Source organism: Choloepus didactylus, chromosome 9 (genome assembly GCF_015220235.1).
Source record: "Choloepus didactylus isolate mChoDid1 chromosome 9, mChoDid1.pri, whole genome shotgun sequence".
NCBI lineage: Eukaryota > Metazoa > Chordata > Mammalia > Pilosa > Megalonychidae > Choloepus > Choloepus didactylus.
In genome coordinates, this window is record NC_051315.1 from 50,386,335 (window position 1) to 50,411,699 (window position 25,365).

General features: G+C 34.6%; 1 protein-coding gene across 8 annotated transcripts in view; it reads left to right on the top strand.

The window, feature by feature from the left end:
* Positions 1–25,365, top strand: part of SLC4A10 (solute carrier family 4 member 10) — a 385,140-nt gene that overhangs the window by 344,259 nt on the left and 15,516 nt on the right. For all 8 annotated transcript variants that reach the window (XM_037848895.1, XM_037848892.1, XM_037848897.1 and 5 more), the window contains 7 exons: positions 2,447–2,608; positions 4,010–4,123; positions 5,367–5,528; positions 11,706–11,957; positions 13,147–13,215; positions 18,048–18,221; positions 19,017–19,139. In XM_037848895.1, coding sequence (XP_037704823.1) covers positions 2,447–2,608; positions 4,010–4,123; positions 5,367–5,528; positions 11,706–11,957; positions 13,147–13,215; positions 18,048–18,221; positions 19,017–19,139 — 1,056 coding nt within the window. The remainder of the gene's footprint in view (positions 1–2,446; positions 2,609–4,009; positions 4,124–5,366; positions 5,529–11,705; positions 11,958–13,146; positions 13,216–18,047; positions 18,222–19,016; positions 19,140–25,365) is intronic.

The window sequence follows — 25,365 nt, forward strand, 5'->3', positions numbered from 1 at the left end:
ACTGCTACGTGGATAGTAAATGTGTAATAAGTATTTAAAGATTGTTTTGAAACACAGTCTCATCTCTCAAATTCATATTTAATGCAAATATTTTATGGCAAGTTTGAATACTTAGCTTCTTATTTTCAGCGCTATCTCAAAATCAGCCATTGTAAGGAATTCCTAAGCAACGTTTACAATATTCACAAGCAATTACCCAGCAATTGGTTAGGAATCGTTTCAGTGCCTGAATTACATATTTAGCTTCTACATATGTAAGGGGCAGGAAAGTAATGCCAACTTTAAGTTCTTATTTTATCAAACTTTTTTTTGCCAATTCATAAAATTGTTGAAACAGAACTTGTTTGAAGAATAATTGAGACATTAGTTTGTCAAGAAACATTTTCTGAATGTCCATTGTAAGTGAAAACCTATGTTAGACTCAACAGAAGAGAACAAGATTTGGATTTGGTGTTCACTTCTGAGTCTCAGGACTTTTGTGAGTGAGTGTGTGTGTATGTGTGCCTCAGGGATACAATTGCGTAACCCTAAAAATATATGTAAATTTTAGGAGACCACAATTTTTGGTTTTCTTTTTTTGTGTAACATTCTTTTTCCCCAAAAGGGAAAAAAATTATTATTTTTGGATTTGCTTTTAATTAACTAGGCAAACCGTTGGCAATTTATTATATATTAAAAGATGGCAAAATACTTCAAATTACCCTTTAAGTGGCATCTACAATTTAAAATAGAGAACAAGACCCAGCCAACTGCAAGGAACATTTAGAAGACTTTTTTATACCTGCACAAAAGACTGAAAATGGTTCTGTGTTTATCATGGTGTTCTTAGCGCCTCTTTGTATTTAGGTATTTTGCTTACCCATTCTTTTACTTAGCAATTACTAGTATCTCTGCACAGGGGCAGGAGAAGAAAGTGAAAAATACAAAGAATTCATTTTTGCAGTGTTACCTATTTTTACAGTTTTGAGAGAAGGAAAATCAGAGATATAATTAATGCTTGGCCTTTTTTTTTTCTGTGTTTTTTCAATTAGCCAAGTTATTTTGCTATATATTAGCTTAGCATGGATTCTTAGAATTCACCTTTAGCTAGCAAGGAAGGTATTTGTTAGATTAGAAAAGGGAATGGAATTTTTTTTGATAGTTATAAGGTGTACTAACATTTTTCTCAAGAATCCTAGGCTTAGGATAGTTGCCCCAAGTAGGTTTTACTAGTTGTTATTTTCTGATGATAAGATAACACTTTATGATTTATTCTAGAATATTTTGAAGTTATTTATTTTCTGCTACACAAGGATTCTAAGGCTTGAGTCTTGTTTTATTTGCTGTGCTCTGTGTTATGATTGATTCATCTATCCATATTTTTCTCTTAATTTCTCTCTACTGTGACACAATTCAATTTCTCTTCTGGGCCAGAGAGTACCTCAGAGACTGATGAGGCCCCTGGATCATTGAAACCATTCTTTTCTCTGGTTTGAAATTAAAAAAAAAAAAAATGATTTAGTAATCCAATTTTTAGAATAAAGTAAGACAACCCAAAATGAGTTTTTTAAAATGCCCGTTTTTCCTGGAGAAAGAAAATTGTTTTGACTTTGCTGCCACCTTATGGCTAAGGCAGTAATTCGAAATGATCCTTCAAGGGCTTACAGAAATAGTACCAGGAAAAAAAGACCCTGGAGAAGTTATAGTAAACATGAGCTTTGCCTTGCTCATGCATTAATTTTCTCCCGTTTTGTTCTTTAAGTTAAAGAGCCCCATTTTGACTCACAATTTCATTTCAATAATTATATATTCTAGTTTTCTTGTTGCCTTTCTCATCTTTTTTGGTAGCTTTTAGACTAGATAATTCTACAAAATCCATGTTCTTCTTTAATATGGAATATCCCCGCTATAGGCTCCATGTTTGTGCCACACTCTGCTTCCCCGGAGTAGCAGTGAGATCATGGTAAATTATTTAACCTCTCTGAGTCTAAATTTCCTTGTATGTGAAATACAAATAACAGCCTCCACTTATTTTATAGGTTTGATGTGAAAATTAATTAAAATAATGTATGTAAAGGTCTTGGCATAGCGTCTGACCCTAGTAAACACTAACTATCAAATATGTCATCTTTACAATAAATCTAGTGTTCGAAACTTAGTAGATATTACATTAATTATACATTGGTAAATCAATTGATTTTACAGATGTAAATTTAGTTTGAAAAGGCGAAAATTTAAAAAGCAGTTTGTGTTCAAATTTTACGTAATATATATCTTTGATATTTATTACCTATCTAAATAGACTTCAAGCATAATGTAATGTCTACTGAATCATTTTGAGAGCCAAGGATGAAAATCCTCACCATCTCAACTGCGATTGATCTAAGATGTTAGTTTCCTGAAAGGAAAAAAGAAATGCATCTAATTTTTTTCTTAAAAGCCCCATTTGTTTTACTTCCTCTGGCAGGAATGCAAATCATTGCATGGCGAGTATGTTGGACGAGCCTGTGGCCATGATCACCCGTACGTTCCAGATGTTCTCTTTTGGTCAGTGATCCTGTTCTTTTCCACAGTTACTCTGTCAGCCACTTTGAAGCAGTTCAAGACTAGCCGGTATTTTCCAACAAAGGTACTTGGCCTATCATTTCCTTGATCAGAATGTAAAATAACGTAAAGCGTGTTATGGAGTCATCCAAGTTTTAGGACAAAAGAAGGAGCAATTAGTATGAAGGAGCCTCTAAAAAACTTATGTGGGAGTGAGCTGCTAGGTTGGGGTGGGTTGAGGGAGGTGAAGAGAAAGCATTTTGTAATACAGGTGCTGAGTGCACGTGCCCTCCTTGCTTTTCTTCTAACTACAAATCCCAAGGATAAATTCCCACTTTCCCACTTAGGTTTTTAGAGTTGAAAGCACACACTGCATTCCTGATTGGCGCCTCTCTGGGCCAGTAAGAGTGCGATTGGGAGCTATTCCAGCCTGACACATACCTCAGAGGAACCACTGTTGCATTCTCTAATTGGGAAAGCCCCTGCAAAACTCCTTGGAACACTATTCTCTTTTGCAATTTTGAAGTGTTAGTCCCTCCCCCTAACCCATCCCATTTGCATCTGCATATTTGGAAAGGAAAGTAAACAGAGAAACAGCTTAGTTCAATATTTAACACTGCAAAGTAACACCTATAATGTCTGATTCAGCCAAAAAACGTAGGGGAGGGGGGAGGCACAGAGAAAAAGAAAAGAAACAAGGAAATAAGCTCTATAGGGATGAGCTAAAGATTATAATAAAAAATTCACTTGGGGAAAATGTTTCAAGAGCTGTTCCTACCAGAGCTATGGCTGCTACCACTACTACTGCCGCTGTTGCTTTTTTTTTTTTTTTTGTAAGTTGAAACAATAATCTTCAACATGTTGTGTGTTTTTGTGTGTATGTCACAAAGACATCCTAATAAAAACCAGATCTTGTTGATAATTGCGTTAGGATATTGCTCAAAGATGGCTTTATAAATGAGAAATGGCTATACAAACAGGCTTACCTAGAATAACTTTTCAATTTGCTCACTCTTCTGTGCACATTCCCTGCTGCCATACTTATATCCCAGATAAGCTAACTAAAACATCATGCTTTTTCAATACAAATAGATACGTTTATTTTATAGTGTTTCAGTTTTATCATATTAAATAAAATGTCAGCTCTGTGAGGGAAAAAAAACACTAAAATTCAGCCTTATTCTATGTTCTGAACACATTTAGATTTTAAATAAATATTTAAAACGGCACATCATCATGGCTATTCTGTAATGCTTAATTCGGAAAACGTTGAGTGTGTATCAGTCTTAATGACATAGATATATAAATAAATATTTATTCTGACAGGTTCTGACAGAGCCTAATGGCAATATTATAGTATGCATAAAATATAATATTATGATATTATGTCATAAAGTGTTTATAAAGTGTGACTCTAGATTATGTTCCTGAGTATTCATCTCTATGTATAGCTGCTTTAAGTGACAAGTGTTTTCATTATTTTTAGGTTCGATCCATAGTCAGTGATTTTGCTGTCTTTCTTACAATTCTGTGTATGGTTTTAATTGACTATGCCATTGGAATTCCATCTCCAAAACTACAAGTACCAAGTGTTTTCAAGGTGAAGTTATTATTATAGTCATTTTCATAGTATCTACTATCTACATAACTCTCTTACTCTCTGGGTTTAATTTTCATTAGATGATGTCTGTAACCCCAGTACTCAGGATTTTCATGAAAATGTAAAGAATACAGATTAACAAAGCAATAAATAAAATGTCCACGACATGACTAAAATTTTAATCTAATATTAAAAAAAGAATCACAAAAATAGAAGCACCAAGAATGCTTGAAAAATTTTACTGCATTATCTGTTTTGAATATCTATATAACAGCACTCCCTGAAAGATAAGGAAACGTTTTGAAACTAAAGGAAAGACATGAGTTTCATTCATTTTATAATAGGGCAGAATTGCACGGTCACTAGGGCTTGAAAGACAGAAATGAAGAGATCTGGAGTCAAAGTCTGACAAGGTTACTAACTAGATTTGTGAGGTTGGGCCAGTTACTTAACTTCTCTAAACCTCGGATTTTTTATGTGTCAAATAAGACTGGGTACTTTGTCATAGGATTCTTGACAGAATGAATTCCTTTGAGACTCATCTCAGGCACTGTGGCGTTTGGAGCCCTTGCATGAACCCCGGTGGCTTTTAGAACTCTTCCATGACAGGTGCCCATTTTCTGTTCTCAACAATTGCCAGTGCACACATCTAAAATAACAGTTACCAAGTTATACTGCAATTTTCTCTTTATGTGTCTGTCTCTGACTCTAAACTGAAATAGGTCTCTTACTTACCTTTGTATCTCAGTGCTAGCACAGTGGTCAGTGTGCTATTGGTAAATGTAAGCAAATTTACTAATACTATTTAATTAAATAAAATAATGGTAAATAATAATATTATTTTATTTTATATAAATTTTGGTTAAGAACACAGATTTTTGAGCCAACCTGTCAAAGTCCAGATCCCAGCTATATTATTCACTAGCTTTGGAATCTTGGACAATTTACTGGCCCTCCCTTTGCCTCACTTTCCTTATCTTTATCACCTTCTTGGGGTGTTATGAAGATAAAATGAGTTAAAATATTTAAAGCATTTAGAATGGTGCTTGGGATTTTAGAAATACTTTATGAGTATTGGTTGTTATTAATTATTATATTATTATCATTAATTATAGCCCACTTTGCATAACCTTTAAATTCAGTTTTTAAACTGACGCTTTCCTGGTAGCATATATAAGATTTAATTTGACTAAGTATTTATTAATCCAACTAATAACTATGAACACTCTTTGATTTTTCACAGCCCACTAGAGATGATCGTGGCTGGTTTGTTACACCTTTAGGTCCAAATCCATGGTGGACAGTAATAGCTGCTATTATTCCAGCTTTGCTTTGTACTATTCTAATTTTTATGGACCAACAGATTACAGCTGTCATCATCAACAGAAAAGAGCATAAGCTAAAGGTATTTTTAACATCCATGCTAATGTGAACAATTCTAGCTTAAGCAACATCGGTTGATGCTCATTAGACTGTATTCTGTAATCATTTGTACAGTGAAATATTAAGATAATGTTTTCAGGTTCATAATTTCTATTGTCTATATTGAAGATAATTTGTCTTACAGTGAGCTTATTTGGTTCACATTGCCTGAGTTCTAACTTTCTTTAACAAGTTTAATTTATTTTAAGGAAATAGCAATCTATTATGGTGAAGTGAAACTTAGCCAACTTGTCTTACATCTGGGATTCCTCTATTCATTTTATCCTAAGTATTCCTGTTAGATTGCATTCATTACTGGAACAAGTTTCATCTTCAGATGTTTCTCATTTTCTTCAATTATTCTTTTGTTTATAAGCCTGTATCAATAAAACCCAGCCATAAATATAGTTTATAAGTGACATCTTCGTTGTGTTTTATTGCAGATTTCAGTGACTTTTTTTTTTTTACAAAAAGAGAATAACTAAATATGGAAACATATTTAGTTATTATACTATATTCTGACCCTGCCACTTTCAGACTGTGAATAATAAAAGTTGTTCACTGGTTTGCAATTTGAAATATGTACTGTGAGCACTAGTACATCAGAAATATGTTAAATAAAATAAATAAGATTATTGAGTGGTTAAAAATAATGTGACTCAAGCCTTCTAAAAACAGAGCACACACTATCTTGTTTTGTTCTGATATTGTGGGGGAATTGTCAGCTATCTTCACATACCCTTTAAACTCAGAAAAAATTCATTGTCAAAGCAATAGAAATTGTGCCTACAGGGTTTCATATGTGTGTTTAAAAGATTAGAAATCTGTGATTAAATTATTTGATGGGATATAGTAGTGGCATAAACTTAAGAAAGCACAGTTATTAGTAATAAATAAATCTTACTAAGAAAGAATTTTGTGAATCTATTGAGAAAGAGGATGTTTATCTTAAGACAAAGAGCGTTCTTCATTTTCTTTGCAGAAAGTAACTTAAGAGTACTTGAAACCCTTATTTAAAGGAGTTCATCCAATTCACTTTTGCTTTTGGCCAAATAAAATTTTAATTATTAAAGATATATTTGACAAAAATATCTAATAGTCTTCGGAACCAGACCAGTGGTTAACAGCCAGCTCTCTGGAGTGGGGGGTGGGGAGAAAGACCTTGATTTACAGTGTTTTCTGATTTCCACGGTATGCATATCTTCACCACGGCCAATTTCAGGCTACCAGTTTGACATCAACCGGCAGGAAAAATTTTTGAGAATTAAACAATTGGCTCTCACAAGCCAATACAAGCTGATTCCAAAATACCACTGAATTAGACTTCAGAATTGGAGGCTGTATTATCTACAGACTGCAAAACAAGTAATTCAGATTCCCAAGTTTAACAGCCCGGTTATTTAATATCAGCAGTCAAAAATGTTACTTGCTTTGAAAATATTAGCCTTATAACTGTTCTGAAAAAGCATATAATATCACAACTTTTATTATTAGTAAAATTACATAGTCATTTAAATAGATCTATAAAACAAGTTCAAACAGTTTCTGTTGAATATTGTTTATCCTGCTACTTTCTAAGAAGTGAGAAAACATTTTTCCTAGACACCAGCTTATTTTTTAAAACCAAAAACGTCTCTTTTTCTCATTATAAATTAATAGATGACTTTGGTTTTAAAAAGTTAAAAGAAAAATTTGGAAAACACTGATTTCATTACCTAACGATAACATTGTTAACATTTTGATATATACCCCAGTATATTTTCTTATACATATGTTGCCTGTAATTTTTTTTCCATGTAAGAGCATTATCATGCAATCATTCCATGTCAACAATATAAACCTGCATTATCATTTTTAATGGCTCCATATATTTCATTGTATGGCATATATTTTAAAAATGGAAGAAAAGATTCCTGTTTTAGGAAGAAAATAAGCCATTTGATCACTGTTTATCTTTTAAAGAAAGTATATTTTTACCCTTTATAATTAGGCAGAAATCCCATTGATTTCACTGAAAAATCCTGTCAAGTCTATCAGTTAAACTAAATCAGGAAATATTTTTTTTTCCAAATATTAATGGAATCATATTAAAACACAATGAGGAAGTATGTGAAGATTGGCTGAGGGTGATATCTTTTTGGTTTTTCTGTCTCCTTCCTCTTTCCAGGTCTTTCAACCTTGTAAGTCACACAGCATCACTCCTTGTTCTTTATGAGCCTATAGTATGCACTGTCCAAAGCTCCAAAGCAGCAAATATATGATATTTATCCCTTCACAAATAGTGCAGAAAAACTGAAATATAGTAAAGCACTCAAATGATCCTTTCATGGACTTGCATTTGTATTTAGTAATTTCTAGAGTTGAATGCAGAACTAAAATAAAGCATTTAATATTTTTCTTGCTGAAATAAACTTGAGACTATATTGCTAAATTTTTTCATTGTACAAATAAATCACTGTGTAGTCAAAAAGGTTTACATTTTTGTCCCTTAATGCTGTGGGTTTCATAAATAATATAGTAAATCCAGCTGAATCATAAACTCTGCTATATTACCACAGAGTAGAAGACTCAGTCTGCCCTAGGCTACTACAAATCTTGATGCTCCATCCTTCTCCTTGGCTTTGTATATTTTCAAAGGAAGTTCCTTCCAGTAAAGACATATTTTATCTATACTGAACACATATTTTTGCCCTATAACTCTTGTCTTCTCTAAGCTTCCAAATAGTGCAGTCTACTGATGCTGATTTTCCTATTAGCAAAAACATCAACAAAATCACCTTCTCAGAACATTCTTTACTCAGAGTGAGTCTGCTCCGTAGCTGTTATCCCCACCTGTTGCTTCACTGAAATGCTTGTGAGGCTCCTGACTTTGACTTGAACCACATTTCCACCATGAGACATGTGTTTCTTGTGTGTATCCCCAGATCACAAGTCAACAATGTTTTCAGTTTTTACTGCATTTTTCCCCCACTTGAAAATCATTTTTGCCTTGGTTGGAGCATTCCCTGAAATGATTTATTTAATCATGTTTTGTAGTTTCTCTATCAAGCGCCTAGTAGATACACCATCATGCATCTAAATCTATATCCATATACCAGGTCACCTCGGAATTCACCATTTCATTATTTCTCCTAAATTCATATTTTAGATCTTTTCACTTTTTTTCACCTCCATTACCAGAACCAGTAGTTGATTTCTTTTAGGAGGTGCTTTTTATGCCAATTAAAATGTGTTTTGTTTTGTTTTGTTTATCATTCATGAATGTTACTATATATACAATAAAGCCGTGTTGCACTGCAGAGGCAGGACCCTACTCACTGGCCTACTGACTAATTCCTGTACCCCAGCCTCAGAAGGAAGGGGCTCAAATTTAATAAAACTCCAACTCACTGCACCTTATGAACCTTTAGGTATCTCAAGAATGATAAAAGCTTCAAAAGTAAAAATTTTAGAATGCTAAAGTATCATGTAACATATACAGATCTATAGATGAAGATACAGCGATATACCATACTCTCTAGCATTTTTTTTTGTTTCTTCTCTAGAGAAATGGGATATGTATAGAATAACTGCATCCCTTTGAAATGCATTAAAGTATCTATTTGTGTTTTTTAAAGCACAGTCTCTAAAAGTGGGAATAAAGAAAAATATTATCTTACAAGGAAAAAGTTTCTGTTAAAATCCAACTATGGGCTTTTCTACATGTTTCTGTAGACAGTTCAGGCTTCTTTTGACATCATTTTTTAATAAACAGCAATACAATCCCAGATCACTTGAGCAAATGAATGCATTTGCAGCATTCATTTGGCACCGCATTCTCTTGATGATTATGGCATTTGATATGTTCTTTTTTGCCCTCTTTGTCAGCCTGGTTCTTCATGTCAATCTATAGTCTTTTATGTGGTTAACTTGACAGATGCAGGAAATTGCTGCCAAGCTTTGAAATGGATTTTTTCAGCAGTGGCATCTGGGTATCAGATGGTCCTCTTGGCTGGCCTCTTGTCTTGCTGCATGTTGGTTTTAGTGGGGTCTGGTGTAGCATCACCTGTTGCTATGCTCCCCTTTCTTCCCATATGTCCATATTCCATGATTCATGGATGAATGTGAGAATAAAAGCTCCAGTTCTGTCTTTATTTGAGAAAAAAATGTACAGAAATATGTTAGAAGGTGCAGAGTTCTCTCTCTGACAAAGGGATACTTCCCTTTGGCTGGCATGCCTATCAGCTACTAATTTAGTTACAAAGTCCAAGTTTTTAAAGCATTTTAAATGAAAGGCAAGAAGAATGATGCTGATTAATTAGTGGAAGTACCAGAACTGCTTTATTTTCTTTGATTCACATTAAATCAAGATGCTCCCATTGTTGTACAACATGATCAGGGGGAAATGGTATTTTTTGTTTTTATTGTTTATTTGTACTACCCACAGCTATCTTCTCTAATTTAGGAAAGGAAATTATTCCCTCTGAAATCATTATTTTGCCCACTTTCTGCAATTTGGGATCCCACTCTTTACTAAATGAGAGGTACAGGAATCCACTAACATGAGGGTCTTCCTCGTTTTGTTAAGCCACAGTGAACATGGACCCTGGGAAAATCCAGGCTGTGCTAAGAGCATGAATGTGACTCTCAAGTTCCCCTGCCCTCTGCCCTCCTCTGATGTTCATTTTGTGGCTACCATCACCTCGTATAGCTTCCATTGTGTCCTAGCAGAACCACAGCTTTGCAAAACAACTCCAGGAGTCACCATTCATACTGTATTCCCTCAGAGGCAGGTTCGTGAGTAGTTAGGTCCTTCATTGTTTTTATGCTTCTCACTCTAGCATCTTAAGGGTAGAGCACTCCCCTGACTCCTTAGGACTAGTCCTAAAAAGGGACCAACGTTTGACTTCTATTCTATGGAACTTCATCTTCCAAAATGTTTTGGAACAGAGTAAGGGAAAGCATATTATGCCCTTGGTGAAGGTTCTTCTTAAGTCTTTTGGTTTTGCTGACTCCGGGATGTTTCTCCTTTTCATTCCCCAGTTCTCAGTAATAAAAATCTTCCCTAAGTTACTTGGAAAGAAAAGTTACCATAGTCATATTCATCAGGGAAACTGAGTTTAGGCGTTTTGATAAACTGTGGCACTGCGCCAGCCAAGCTGACCCAAAGAAGGGTGCCACTGAACTGGTGACAAATACAGGAAGAAGAGGTCCTTTTGTGGCTATCTCCCATCTTCGATTGCCTTCCTTAATCACCCTGTCCAAAAGAGTCCAGTCTCCATTCTCCACATCTCTACTTGTTGCACGGCACCCCTTTTTTTTCATTTACATTTCCTGCCTGATCCTAGGAAACATGTTAAGTTTGCAGCACCTGGAGGTCAGCAATCGTGGAATAGGATTACAAAAGAGAAAGAAAACACGGAACAACCATTTAAAGGAGAAACCAGATTTTTCTAGTGCTGAAACTGTAGCAAGTGAAAACAAGCTAGTACTATATTGAGATAAAAAGTGAGTATGTAAAAGGGAACTTACTCTCTATAATATTTTATTTCCAACAGTCAGCCTTTGAGACAAAAGAGGGAATTGGAGACTGAATGATTAAGAATAGTTTATCTTCAGAGGATCTCATACGAAGGGCTTCTTGGGCATTGCCAACACAATGGTTTCTATTCAAAATAAAACCATCCTTAGCTCTGCTGTTGATACTGTTCCTTACTTATCTTAGTTTTCTGCCTAATGCCTGATAATATGGTTGATGCTCAGTATTTTTTGCATGAGTTAATGATGAATCAGTGGATATATTAATGAATTGTGACTTAATTTGCCCATTTAAGGAAATTATGGCAAGTGACTCTATTTGATAAGTACTTATTCAATAGAGAGAGATTTGAAGTGAATGTAACATTAACTCAGAAATACAATAAAACCTCTAAAAGTATATAGAAGTCACTATCATCGTAATTGTAATAGGAACATCTGCTTCTGCAACTTCTTTTTAAGTGCATTATATCTTTTGAGACTATTACCTTCGAATCTTTATTTTATGTTGCGTTTTGATCCAGTTGTTTAAGACTCAAGGTAGTATCTCTTTTCTATTCTTACTGCTCCATGATGGGGCTGTCATTTCTCTCTGCTAAATTGAGGTCCTATGAGAATACTCTTTTCTTTCTCTTTTTAACAGAAAGGTTGTGGTTACCACCTGGATCTGTTAATGGTGGCTGTCATGCTTGGGGTGTGCTCCATCATGGGCCTGCCGTGGTTTGTGGCTGCCACTGTCCTCTCTATCACACATGTCAACAGCCTAAAACTGGAATCAGAATGTTCAGCACCAGGAGAACAACCCAAATTTCTTGGTATTCGGGAGCAAAGGGTTACTGGTCTTATGATTTTTGTTCTTATGGGTTCATCCGTCTTTATGACCAGTATTCTAAAGGTAATGAAATTTGCCTTTATAAATTTGAAAGAAGGCAGAGTATATTTATCATTGTGTAAGGGATTTCATTTGAATCTAAGCTATAGATTTGCAAATGTTGTGTGGCACATGATGAAAGTGATATATATTTTTTAACCATGTTTATATAATTCTTTTTAACCTAAGGGAGGAAATTATGTTCTATATTTTAGAATCTTTAAGTATATTAAAATCGAGTTTGGCAAAGTAAAATTTACATGTGTAAATTTTCCTGATTTTAAAACAATGGTGAAGCTGCAGGAATTAGTCACTCATTATTTGTGACCTAAGTTCACTGCAGGCTTTTGCAAAATAAAGTATTTTTTTGTTGTTGTTAGTGATCATATATATTTGCAGTGAGCATAACTTAGTGTAAGATGGGAATGCAGAGAACATGGTCCTGTCTGTGGTACATATGTACTTTACATGGATACCATCATTGCATATTCTTATTCTTCACAATTACAATAATCAAATCCATTTCGAAGGTGATTAGAGTGTAATTATCCTGTCATGTAATTTTGGCGCATATTTCCAAGGTGTGTTAATTGCATTTAAATTATAACTCATTTATGTTGTCTGTAATTTGAAGTTTCTAATTAAATAATTTAATCATAAGTACATTTACAAGAGTTAATTTCTATATTATATAAGTAATTATCTTACAGAGATAGGGTGATGCTGAGCTATTCCGTTGAAAAGAGAAAAATTCAACAACCCACATGTTTACAAATATTTGGCATAAAGTAGGAACAACATCTAAATGTTACTTTCACTCTTTACCTTTAATCTAAATATTTCACTATCGTGAAACAAAATCCAAATTGTCTCTAAAATGGCATAATAATAATAGTTAATGTTTATTGCTTACTATGTATGAATATGTTTTTTTATAGGTTTTGACCTATTTAATACTTAAAGCAACCCTATTATTAGCAGCCCTTTTCAGAGACTGGGAAACTTAGGCACAGAGAGCTTGAGTAATTTACCTAAGGTTATATACCTAAAAATGCTAGAGCTGGGATTTAAACCCATCACTCCTGGCTCTGCCATATGTAGCTTCTAAAATGTATTATTTTCATTTCTGTTTTTGTCTTGGTAAGTGTAAAATAGCCATTACAATTTTATATTTGAAAATAATTTGTGCCTTTTCCTAATTATTCTTTTACAGTTTATTCCCATGCCAGTGCTATATGGAGTGTTTCTTTATATGGGTGCTTCATCTCTAAAGGGAATTCAGGTAACTTGCTTACAGTAATACGGGCACATCTTTGATGACTTGTCTTAAGGTCTGTCGATGCTAAGTCATGTGACAGCTAAGAAAATGACATCATCTGAGCGATCAGCTTTCAGACCACAATTAAATTTCTCCAAACTGGTCGGATTTACCAACATTTAGAAGTTTGAAGGAGGGTTCTCTCCAGCATCAAAGGTTCACAACCTTGAGGTATTTTTGTTTACCATAAATATATTAAACCTGCATAAGGTTTGGATTTCTACAGCCCTTTTTGAAAATTGATAACAGTACATTTCACATACTTATGATTTTTGATACTATAATCATGTTTGTGGGCATCTATCCATGAGAGTAGAAAAAGCTTTATATACAGAGATGTTCATTTTAATATATACTGTCAAGTTTTGGAAACAACACAATTATCCAACAGGAGTAAAATAATGAAGTCCTCTATAGTACATTCTCTTAAAATTGATGGTTATGAAGACGATAAAAGCCATATGGTGAGAAGTCTCATGATATAATACAAAGTGAAAAAGCAGGAAAACAAGTTGTACCTTCCATAGGTTTATAAAGCTATGGATATGGACTGGATGAGAAGGGAAGGTGGAAAACTGAAAACAATTTGTCAAGATAGTGAGATTCTGGGTGATGAGTTTTCTTTTGTTTGTTTTTCTATTATAATTGTATGTATAGAATTATTTTTTAATTAAACTAAAAATAAAGCTATGGGATAAAGCAGTTTCAAAGTGTAACTTATGCATTGTTTAAGTAAGTGTAGATTAAAAATAGATGTTATATTAGTTTTCTATTGCTGTAAAACAGATTACTCCAAAACATAAACTTAACTTCAAAACTTGGCTTGAAACAACAAATACTTGTCATCTCACAGTTGCTGTGGGTCATGATTTTGGAAACAGCTTAGCCAGGTAGCTCTGGCTCAAGGTGTGTCATGAGGTTGCTCTCAGCTGCTGTCAGGGGTTGTAGTCATCTGAACGCTTGACTAGGACCAGAGAATCTTATTCCAAGATAGCTTCCTCACGGGCCCATGGCTGTGGGCAGGAAACCTCAGCTCCTCTCTGGTTATTGTGGTGTAGCCATCAGTTCTTGCCACGTGGGCCTCTCCATAGCATATTTAAGTGTCCTTATAGCCTGGAAGCTAATTTCCTCTGGGGTATACAATACCAGAAAGAGAGTGAGGATGAAGTCACAGTGCCTTTTGGCTTAATCTGTGTAGCCCCACACTGTCATTTCCACTTTTTTCTCTTTGTTGGAAACATGTCACTAAGTTCAGCTTGTACTCAAGGGAGAGAAATTAGACTCCATCTCTTGAAAAGGAGAGTATCAAAGAATTTGTGGACACATTTTAAAACCACCACAGGTGTATTCTAAAACTTTATAGAGGCTGCTGGCAAATTCTTCCTGCTTATTTCTTTTATGATACTTGTAGTAGGTTAAATTGTTTCCCTCCTCCTACCCACCCACCCCCCCAAATTTTTTTCTCACTTCCATTCCGACCCTCAGAATGTAATCTTATTTGGAAATAGGGTCTTTGTAATGAGTTGAGGATCTTAAGATGGGATCATCTGAATTTAGGGGAGGCCCTAAATCCAATAACGGGCATCCTTTTGAGAAGAGGAGAGGACACAGGGAAGGAGGCCCTGTGAAGACGGAGGCAGAGGTTGGATTTATGCTGCCCTAAAGCAAGGAATGCCAGAGCCACCAGGAGCTGGAGTTGGCAAGAGAGGGTTCTCCCCTGGCCTTGCATTTTCTAGGGAGCCTGGCCTCGGTAGCGCCTTGATTTCTGACTTTTCTACTACTGTGAGAGAATACATTTCTGTTCTTTAAAGTGGTGAAGTTGCTGTTCTCTGTTATGGGAGCTTTGGGAAACTCATACAGACTTCTTAAATTTGCCTTTGGATAATTTTGCTTTACTAATTAGTATCACTTAGCCAAACACTTAAATTTTCTTAGATTTTGAGGCTTATTTATTATAAAATATCATTTATTTTTTGTTTTCTAGAGGAAATTATAAGATACAGCTTTTTCTATGCTCACAGCTAGACTTTGTTGCTGTTCAAAGACATCTAAGAGGAAAGTCACCTGCCTGAGGGACAGGCAGCATGGTATCTCTTTACAGTCTGACTTCGGGAAAAGAAAAAGAGCACAGGCCTTAGGACACTGCTAGGTGTCAGAACTGAGGCACAAATTCAATATGAAGTCATTGTAAGATCACTGAACACCCAAAGTAAATAGTTGGACTCTTCCTCCTGACATCGGGTAAAATTAATTTGGGAGAGGGAGATGGTTGACAGGTGTTATATATTTAATTTTTATTCAAATTAGATTTAATTTACTCAAATTAAATTTCATGGAAGAAAAATTTATTTTAGTAAAATTGGTTTGGTAAAGCAGATAGGGAAGAGTGCTGAAGAGGTTTTGTTTATTTGTTTTGCTGTTTTTTATGCCGTTGGCAAAAGTTCCACAAGTCCTAATTTCATTTCTAAGTGAAAAGTATTTATTATTAGGCCCCAGGCTCACATAAATACAGCACCAGAAGTTTAAGAAACAAAGTAAAATCATTTTGATAGGTTTCAACAGATTTTTCCCCCTAATTCCACTCACATGATTTTATACCCATGAGATTTAGAACTAAACAAAAATGTCAAGTTTTGGAATTATTTGGGGTGTGAATCTTTCAAATGAAAATTGAGGAAAACATTATCAAGAGATAAGTATAATGAGTTTTAAATACCAACAAATGAAACAGCAAGCAGGGTTACGTGTTGAGAAGCAGGGTTTCACACTGAGAACAGGGATAGTGAAAAGTAAAGTGAACCCTAAGCTCAGGAGTTGAAATTCCTGTTTGGAATTATGTCTAACTGGGTAAAGAAATGGGATATTGATATTAGGACAGTATAAAATCCAGATCAAAACTCAGAATACATTTCTCATGATTATTATCACTTGAGTAGTAATAATTAACATTGCTGAACATCAGCAGTTCAAGGAGCATGTTAATTTGTTGTCCTATATGTTAGAAGAATCTGTTACCTGGTTATTTGACCATACTAAGAAACTTATTATCTAGGCTTCCTACTGTGAAACATGGCAGAAAAAAACAGATCACAGTGTTCTCATGAATTCTGTTTCTGTATTCAGATATATAACCACATCTATATTCATTGCAACACTTCAGGAATCCAAAGTAAAGCAAATGTGCCATTTAAACAATAACAATTGAAGCACCCACACACTGAAGTACACTTATGCAATAACAGCTCCACAAATGGAGAAATGGTGGCTGAGAAAAATTAGTTCTATAGAAACTAAAATATGCAGTTGTAAGCCAGGGAATTTTGCTTTATTTCTTCCCTGTTGCCACTTCCACCCTGCACCCAATTATATTTGTTTATTTAATGACTTCTACTTTTAAGAGATATTTTGGAGATAGAAATGAGACTATTTGAGGACATATATATGGACAATATGGTGAGGGATGAACCAAGGACAAATTCATTCATTCCTCTGTGTAGAAAGTTTCCAATAAATGAGTTTGGAAGATACAAAAGAATAGGAATAATTGAAGAAGAAGTGGATAGACTAACATATGAATGATTCTAATTTAGAGGACTGAGCCAAAAAAGGTCATACCAATATGTAAGACTGAGCACGCAGAAGGAAATTTGTTCCCCTGCATTTTAGGGTAGATTTGGAGATGAGAATTGCTCACAGTTTTCTCATAGATTAGCTAGGAAATAAAATATAACTCTTTTTAAAAATGTATAATGGATATTACTCTAGAGATTTCATAAAATAGAACAGTGACTGAAATCACCATTTTCTAAATAGTCACTTATTGTCAGAAACACTGAAAACTGAAAAAAATTGGCTCGAGAAAAATTAAACAAATGATCCACGTAAAATAAAACTAACGTGGTACAATTTGCTGGTAAGTAAAATGTGATAGAATTAAAACTTCTTGTGAAAATTTAATCCATAAAATTCAAATTGAGAAAATTTGGTGTGGTGAATGAAAATGGCCTTACAGTCAAAGCTCTGACAGTATATCATAAGATCCAAAATAAATTATCTTTATGGTAAAATTTAAACAAATAACATTGATGCAAATACAATAAAATACAGTTGAAAAATATGGATGATTGACAGTACAGTACAGGAAATTGATCAAGAAATTAAATTGAGTTAACAAAGTTTGTCCGGGAAAATACTTTCTTAATAAAAATTCATCTAGGTTAAATGTGAATGGCTAAGATGTTTGTGTATGTAAAGATGGCATCCAAAGCCTGTTGGGGATCAAAGTGGCAAGGACAAAACAAGCAGTTGAGTCAAAATAAAAAGGTCAAAACAGCAGCTAGGTCTAGAACTCAGAACTGAGAGAGAGCTGAGTAGCTGGCATATGAAAGTGGAAGTCGTGGGTGTGGATGAGCTATTTTGGGAGAGAAGAGGCCAGAGAATGGGAGTCCAGGAAGCCCCAATACGTAAGAGGCAGATAAAGGAAGAGATTATGATGTGACAGTGAAAAAGGATGATGATCATGTTTTCTCCCTCAAGGTTCTACTCTCCTAGCAACATTTAGCATTGGATTTAATCGTTTTTAAGTTCTTCCAAATTATCACCTCTTTCCACATTTAAGAAAATGTGTGATATTATTAAACAATCCCGTTGTCCTAATCTGTGACTGTCAGCCTGGGTGTGATCAGGATATGTCATGTGAACTTAATTTTTTTTTTTTTTACCACAGTAAGCATCTACTTATCCTACTTTCATTGTTGTATTACTCTTAAAAGTAATTCGGTCTATTTATCTTGCAGCTCTTTGATAGAATAAGGCTTTTCTGGATGCCTGCAAAACATCAACCAGATTTTATATATCTAAGGCACGTACCATTGCGAAAAGTTCATCTCTTCACAGTTATTCAGATGAGTTGCCTTGGCCTTTTGTGGATAATAAAAGTTTCAAGAGCTGCTATTGTCTTTCCCATGATGGTATGAAACATCTTAGTCAACTCTTTTTCTCTTCCTCTGATTTTCTGCTCTCTTTGTAAACACATAAACTGAAATTGGAACAGTAGAATCATATTGAACAATTATTAGAAGCTCTGATATAAACTTTAGTAACCAAAACAAGTGTTTAAACAAGTAACCAAAACAAGTGTTTAAGGGGTTTTAGGTTATCTGTGAATTTCGGTGATTCATATTAGTTTTGTCTCTCTCATTTTGAATATTGTTGGTAGTTGGAATTAATTGAAGTTGGATGGAAAAATGTAGACTTTTGAAATTCAACATTAAAGATATAACAGCTAATCTGAAACATTAGAGAATTTTTAAAAAATTTTTAAATTTCATTCCATGTTTCAGATTTCAAATACTGCAAAAAAATCATTAATTTGAAAGATAATAAATAAGTAAAAATATTACCAGCATAGATAAAAATGGTCTGTTTTTTTCATTTCAAATAATGCAAAATATTAATTGCATTAATTTAAGGAAACATTCAAAAATATTTTATATTTTTTTTATAAAGCTTCTTTAAATGATTCCTTTAATGACTAAAATCATGGCCATTATTCTAAGGATGTGATGAGAAAAGGAAATGAAGGACACAGAATTCCAGATAATATGTTTTATACACATGTATCTTCAATATTCACTTTAATTTCAGCCCTAATCTAAATTAACTTGTTTCTACCCAACACCCCCCCCCCCCAAAAAAAAAAGAAACCACTACATCTCCCATTTCTATTTTTCCTCTGTTTTAAACGATTTTACTGTTTGTTTCAGGTGTTAGCTCTGGTATTTGTAAGAAAGTTGATGGACTTGTTATTTACCAAAAGGGAACTCAGCTGGTTGGATGATTTAATGCCTGAGAGTAAGAAAAAGAAACTAGAAGATGCTGAAAAAGAAGTAAGTCAGCAAAATCAATATCTTATTTTTTAAAAAACTAAAGATAGACTCTTGCACAGTAATACCTCTTTGCAAAACTAAATTACTGTGTTTTATCTTTAGATAGTTTGTGATTGGTAACAGCTACAGGTGGGCTAGTTTGAGAGTTTAATGTTGAAAATCATAAAGGTGGAACTTTCTCAGAGACAGTGAACAGAGACCTTACATGAGGAAATCAAACCCCAAGGAAATATGCAAATACTTGTACTTAATTACCCTTTGAATTGTAAGGCTTATTTTTCTGATTGTTTGAGGTTAATTAAGTACAAAGTATTTGCATATTTTGTTGGAATTGTTTCCTCATGTCTGCCCGGTGGATGGCAGAAACTTACTAATGTTTATTTCCAAATTGTGGCCGTGCAATGATTGCCTTTTGGTTGAATATGTGAGAAAAAAGGAGACATTATTACTGTTTGTATTTTTCTAAGGAACAAAGTTTTAATGAAAAAATTCCAGTGAAAAATTAATCATCCTTGAAATAGATGAAATACTTGAGAGGAAGAAATGTTGATCTGATTTGCTTTCAGAGTGATTTAGGATTGAGTAAATATTGTTAAGAAACTTTAGGAGTTTAATTACTTTCACAAATTACTCATCTGCCTTGATTCATATGTTAAAACAATTTGCTTTAAGTTTTTAAAGTTTGTGTGTAAGTCTGGGTCTATTTTATGGCTTAGTAATAAAAATACATGAATAAATAATATTATATAAAAACTACAAAACCTATGAATGAAAAAAAAAATGATCTGTACAGCATTCAGCAGAATGGTTGCTCCTGTAGATTATAAAAAATAGAAATACAATTTCTAGGTGAATGAAATATTTGGGTAGAATTATGCATGTTCCATTTTTCCTTCTTCTACAAGGTGCTTGGTAAATGTACAGAGGCCTATCTAAAGAGTATGTTCTCAAACCATGGATCTATTCCTCTTTCCTTGGGAAATTCATTTGTAAGCATTTCAAAAGTTTCAGGTTTTGCTCAATCATTGAGTGAGGCCAGATTAAACCACAAGGTCTAATGAGGTTTCGGCTCAGGTGTTTCTAGAAATATGGCTGCTAAATGTGCAATTGTCTGGCAATTCTTTTATTTTCCTGTGGTGGCCCATCACTGACAATGGATTCTCACATTCATCATGATGTATTTTAATTTTGTATGAATATTTCACTTTTCCCAAATGATATAGAAGGCATGCTTAAAATCATACTTGTAGTAATATTGATGTAACACTAAAAAGCATCATTGTATAGTGTTGTCATCGTTTTTTATTCTGTTTGATATACTCTTATTTAAATTTGAGATTTAAAAAAAAAAGGCTATAACTAAGGCTATAACTAGGATATTTTGATAGACTCTTTTTAATGAAACTTTTTCAGAGAGAGTGAACAAAGACCTTACGTGAGGAAGTTTAATGAAACTTTTTAGTTTTAGTAAATGTTTGCTTTTGTCCTCAGATACTATTAAAAGATATATGACAGAATTTGGCCCAAATTGAATAAGATGGAGACCAGAATATAAAAATTCTAAACCTTAAATTATCCAGACTTAAAGAAATTAAAAACAATCAGATTGAAAACAATTTCCAAGGAGGTTTAATTTCCAAAGAAAATGATTTTGAATATAACACTCATTGCTTTGGTTTCCAGTCAAATGTCTTCACTGCCTCTGTTGCGATAAGCTAGGAGCATACAATCATTCCTTCCATGAGCGTTCTCTTTGGCCGTGTACCACTCCCTCCTATTCCCTTCATACCATGGAACATTCTTGACCTTCTTAGGACCTTGTAAAATGAAAACACACAGGAGAGAACAAAGTTGATGGTAATCATAAAATTTAATAGAATTTGCTGTTTCCATTGCCCAGAACCACTCACGTAACTGTATATGTACAGTGTTTATCTGTATGTGTGCCATATGTCCATTTTGGAATTCATGACTCTCAGATAGGCAGAGACCTTAATGTAATGAGGGTCTAGCCTTTTTACATTACATACCCACTGTACTTTATAGGTGTTTGGTGTTTTCTGATTATGAGGATAAAAATTTTAGAAGTAACTAAATATTATTCAATTTCCTAAACTCATGCTTTGAGAGAGGATACAAACATAAATTAAAGATTTATTGGGGAAGATTTATTACTGTATTCTTCAGATCTGAGTATGAGAAAAAGTTGGGAAAATGTTTTGTAGTACATTAACTAGGCAGGTTTACAGATCCTTAAAATCTCAAATAGATTGATGTGATAGTACTTTCATGTGATCCTCAGTAAATGGAAGAAAAAAGAGAAGCATTAATGTAGTGAAGAAATAATCCATAAATGAATGTTGAAATGTATTTCTGACCAGGGCAAAGAAAGATAATTCTCCCATCTGACAATAGTAGAGAAAAAAGGAAGTTTAAAAATGTTCATTTTCTAGTTTGGAATTAGTATTAAAAGAGTATGATCAGTATAGAGAGTAGGAGGTGTTAGGAAAGATTAAGCTAAGACTTAAATCACTGGTTTGTTTTCTACTGGGTCATCCAGATCTCAGTATTTCATTTTCTTGAGTCTTATGGATTCCACTGAAGGATATTCTTACTGTCATGTCTAAACCATGGCCCAGTCTTCCTAGAGTACTGTGCATTAAGGTGGTAAACAGACAAGTTCTCCAGAAATGTTGCATTTCTGAAATTGCTCAAATTAATTGAGTAACTTTGATTGTGATCTGGCAAGATGGTAAATAGTAGAAATGTCTCAGTTCCCTGAGACTTGAATTTAAAGTAGGCTCACCTCTTGTCCTTTTGATGATAGTTACAAGCTTGTACCTTTATCCTCCAGGGTTTTCCTATCAGTAGCCCACTTCTGGTCTATGGCATTGAGAAAACATTAGTTTGACCTTAAAATTCAATAATGAGCTAAGCAGAATAAATAGCTACACAGGCCAGTCCAAGGTCGCAGAGCTTCTGTTCCAAATTTTCATGTACTTCATGCATATGCATACGCATATGCTTCAGTTTTTAGAAAGAAAGGATTATAATCAGGGTAGAAATGAATATTGGAACCCTGACATTTTGCACATTGCTCTGTGTAAAGGGAAGACTGAAGAATCAAATTCTGGATGTCCAAATGTGCTCAGAGTACCAACATGCCTTCCTTCCTACTTAAATATTCTCTAGGACATAGTACGCATTTGACAAAGGGCTACTGTTAAAACTAGAAAACACCAGCAGAATGTTTGCTTCTGGGCAGGGTAGAACAGGGTTAGAGAAATCCTGGAAATTCATCTCTGTGGAATTGACACCTCTTGGTTTACTGGGGGGGAGGTGTGGAGGGGGTCAATAACATACATTCTGGGAGAAAAGAAAAAGGGGGCTAGTGGGACTTTTTGATCTGTATAGAGCACGATCATGAGATGAAAAAGGCCAAGAAAACATAAAAGCCATCTAAAAGCAAGTGCAATTAAATAACAGAGCATGTCTTACTAAGAAAAACCAGAATTGGTTGTGGATTCAGGAAGCATGACCTAATTAGTACACAGGCAAAATGTCCTTTGCAATTAAATCTTAGATTAGGGCAAGCATATTCTTCTTTAAGCAATGATTGTAGAAGTGTGGTCTGAGAACTGCTGCTGCTATCAGCCAACACCCGGAAACTTTTTAGAAATGCTAATTCTCAGTCCCCACACCAGACCTACTGAATCAAAACTTAGGGTGGGAGAGAGGCAGGAATCTCTGTTTTCACAAGACCTCCAGGTGATTCTGATGCATGCTTAAGTTTAAGGTAAGACTTTCCCTAAAACCACAAAATCCCTATCTCCACAGTATAATCTTCTAAATCTATTACTATCAGAATTTCTGTATTTTATAATAACTTAGATAAGTCACGTAGAGACACTGAATCAAATATTCTGGTGAAATATATATGTTGTGTCCATCGGTTTATATGGATTCTATATGGACTCTCCCAACCCCCACATTTCTTTCTTTTCAGCTTTCTTTAGGTGAGTAGTTTTATGTATGAACTCTTCTATCTCTTCTATCTGTTGGAAATCATAAGAATTCCCTCTTATAAATACAGCATTTTATAGTTCTCAAAGTACTTTTAACAAATATATAGGTATATATTATGTAATGTTTGCAGCACTAAATATTCTATTAGTAGTTGGGGAAGGGGATGATCAGACACCTCTTATGTTCTCTTGAGTAAAATAAGAGCACTGAACTTTATTTCTGAAGTCTCTTCCATTTCTTAAGAATCTATGAATTCTAAAATTGTTGAATATTTTCTCTCTCTAATACCCTAAGCATCTTTGTGAACATGGGCTCTTTGCTGTTGTTGTTTGTACTTTGAGCTATTTGGGGGCTCCTACGTAGTATGAGACTTTGCCTGAAAAATGGATATAATAAAACTATAAGATACTTAAAGGTATCATGATTTCTAAATTGTGTTCTTTATGCTATTGCAGAATACGATTCAGATTCATGATATAAATTGCTGTATAACATCCTTTTCATTAAAAACAATTCCCACAATTTGACTCCAATATTATTTTCCACTTCAACTCAGCATAATCCCTCAGCTCCAGCCAGTCTTCTTGCTCATTGTCATGCAGAACATCCTTTTTATTCCTCCCTTTTATTCTTGGTCCACATTTCTTTCTTCCCACCTACTTTCTTCCTTTCTGTAGTCACGGATCAAATAAGACTGACTCAGATACCATTTCCTCTGCTCTTGTATTTTCAAGGTGGATCCTTCTTGTCTTTTGAGGGTTTATATCTTTTTTTTCACCTTGTAACCCCTGTACCTGGCAGATTACCCGTTTCTTAGATCACACTTAATACGTATTTGTTGAATGAATTAATTAATAGCTCCTGGTTTACAAAGCCTCAGTGTTACTGCCTGTTACAGAGATAGCATTAACTTTCCTTCACTTATTTAGTATTTGAAAAATGCTTTGGATATCTTAATTAAAAGCTGGCATTAAATCACATGATGAATATTCCTCTAGTCAAATTGGTGAACCCCCATCGTATGTTCTTGGATAGACTCTGATCACCATCCCTATAACATTTTCACCAAGTTGTGGATCTCAGCATATTTTTGATGGACCCTGTGTAAATGAAGTACTGAATGGAACTCATTTGAAGGTACCTCTGACATAAAAGTGGTGGATTCTGGGTTGGTGCTATGCTCTCACACTCTCTCTTTTCCTCTTTGATTGAGATAAGCTAGGTTGCGGTTGTTGTGACCACTAGTGCCCGATTTGACTCTGCTCCTCCCCAGAAAGTGTCAGTTTTTTGCTTTCCTGACAGTGCTGCCTGGGGTGCAGCAGGCAGTCCAGCCCCGATTCCGGGGCCCACCCAGCTTCCTTCTGGCACTGAATGCAGCTCTGCCACCCTTCTCTTCAGATAAGCCTGGCTTGGAAATGCTATCTTTAGAGGTGATGAGTTTTTGTTTGGATAGAATTATGACTAGTATGAAGCCCACACATGCTAACAAGCCACAGAGTGCAAAATAATTATTGAAAGCAATTTGAGAGAAAAGTGGAAAATCATCTGAGGGAAAACACAAAATTATTCACAAAGCTTTGGTCCAATTCTTTGCTGTTAGATGGAATCTTGAGCCTTAGTCTTCTGCTGTCAGGTAACCTAAGCCTTGACAGCACTGTTCTTTTCAGCTTATTTGGTTTAACTCTCTATTAAGCTACTACCTGGCTTCTTAACACGTTATTCTGATTGACTAAAATAGGCTTACCTTATGGTGAACAACCAAGGAAAGAACTGCATTTTGCTTGTATCTTTGTTTTACTTAAGTAGCACATGGGATTACTGAATATGTCTTGCCTTTATCTCCCTCCATGTGCATTAAGGTAACCTCTCCTACAGAAGTAGTTACTTTTCCACCTGAAAGGATACATATGCCCTGCCCGTGGCCCCCATTATGCACATGTAAGTTAGTGTGATGTATGTCATACATCCCATATATGGGAATAATGCAAGACACGTCTCATCCTAGGATGCAGATTAGCTCTGCTCGAATGCTTGAAGTGGTATGGGTACCTTCAAACCAGTGGCACTGTGTACTCACCTTGAATTGGTTCTAATGGTAATGCCAAGAGAAGTTCTTGGCAAGGCAATTAAGCATAATACGCAAGTAATAAAATGCATTTAATGGTTCTTACTAGAAAAATTTTCCTTGAAGAACAGCAGA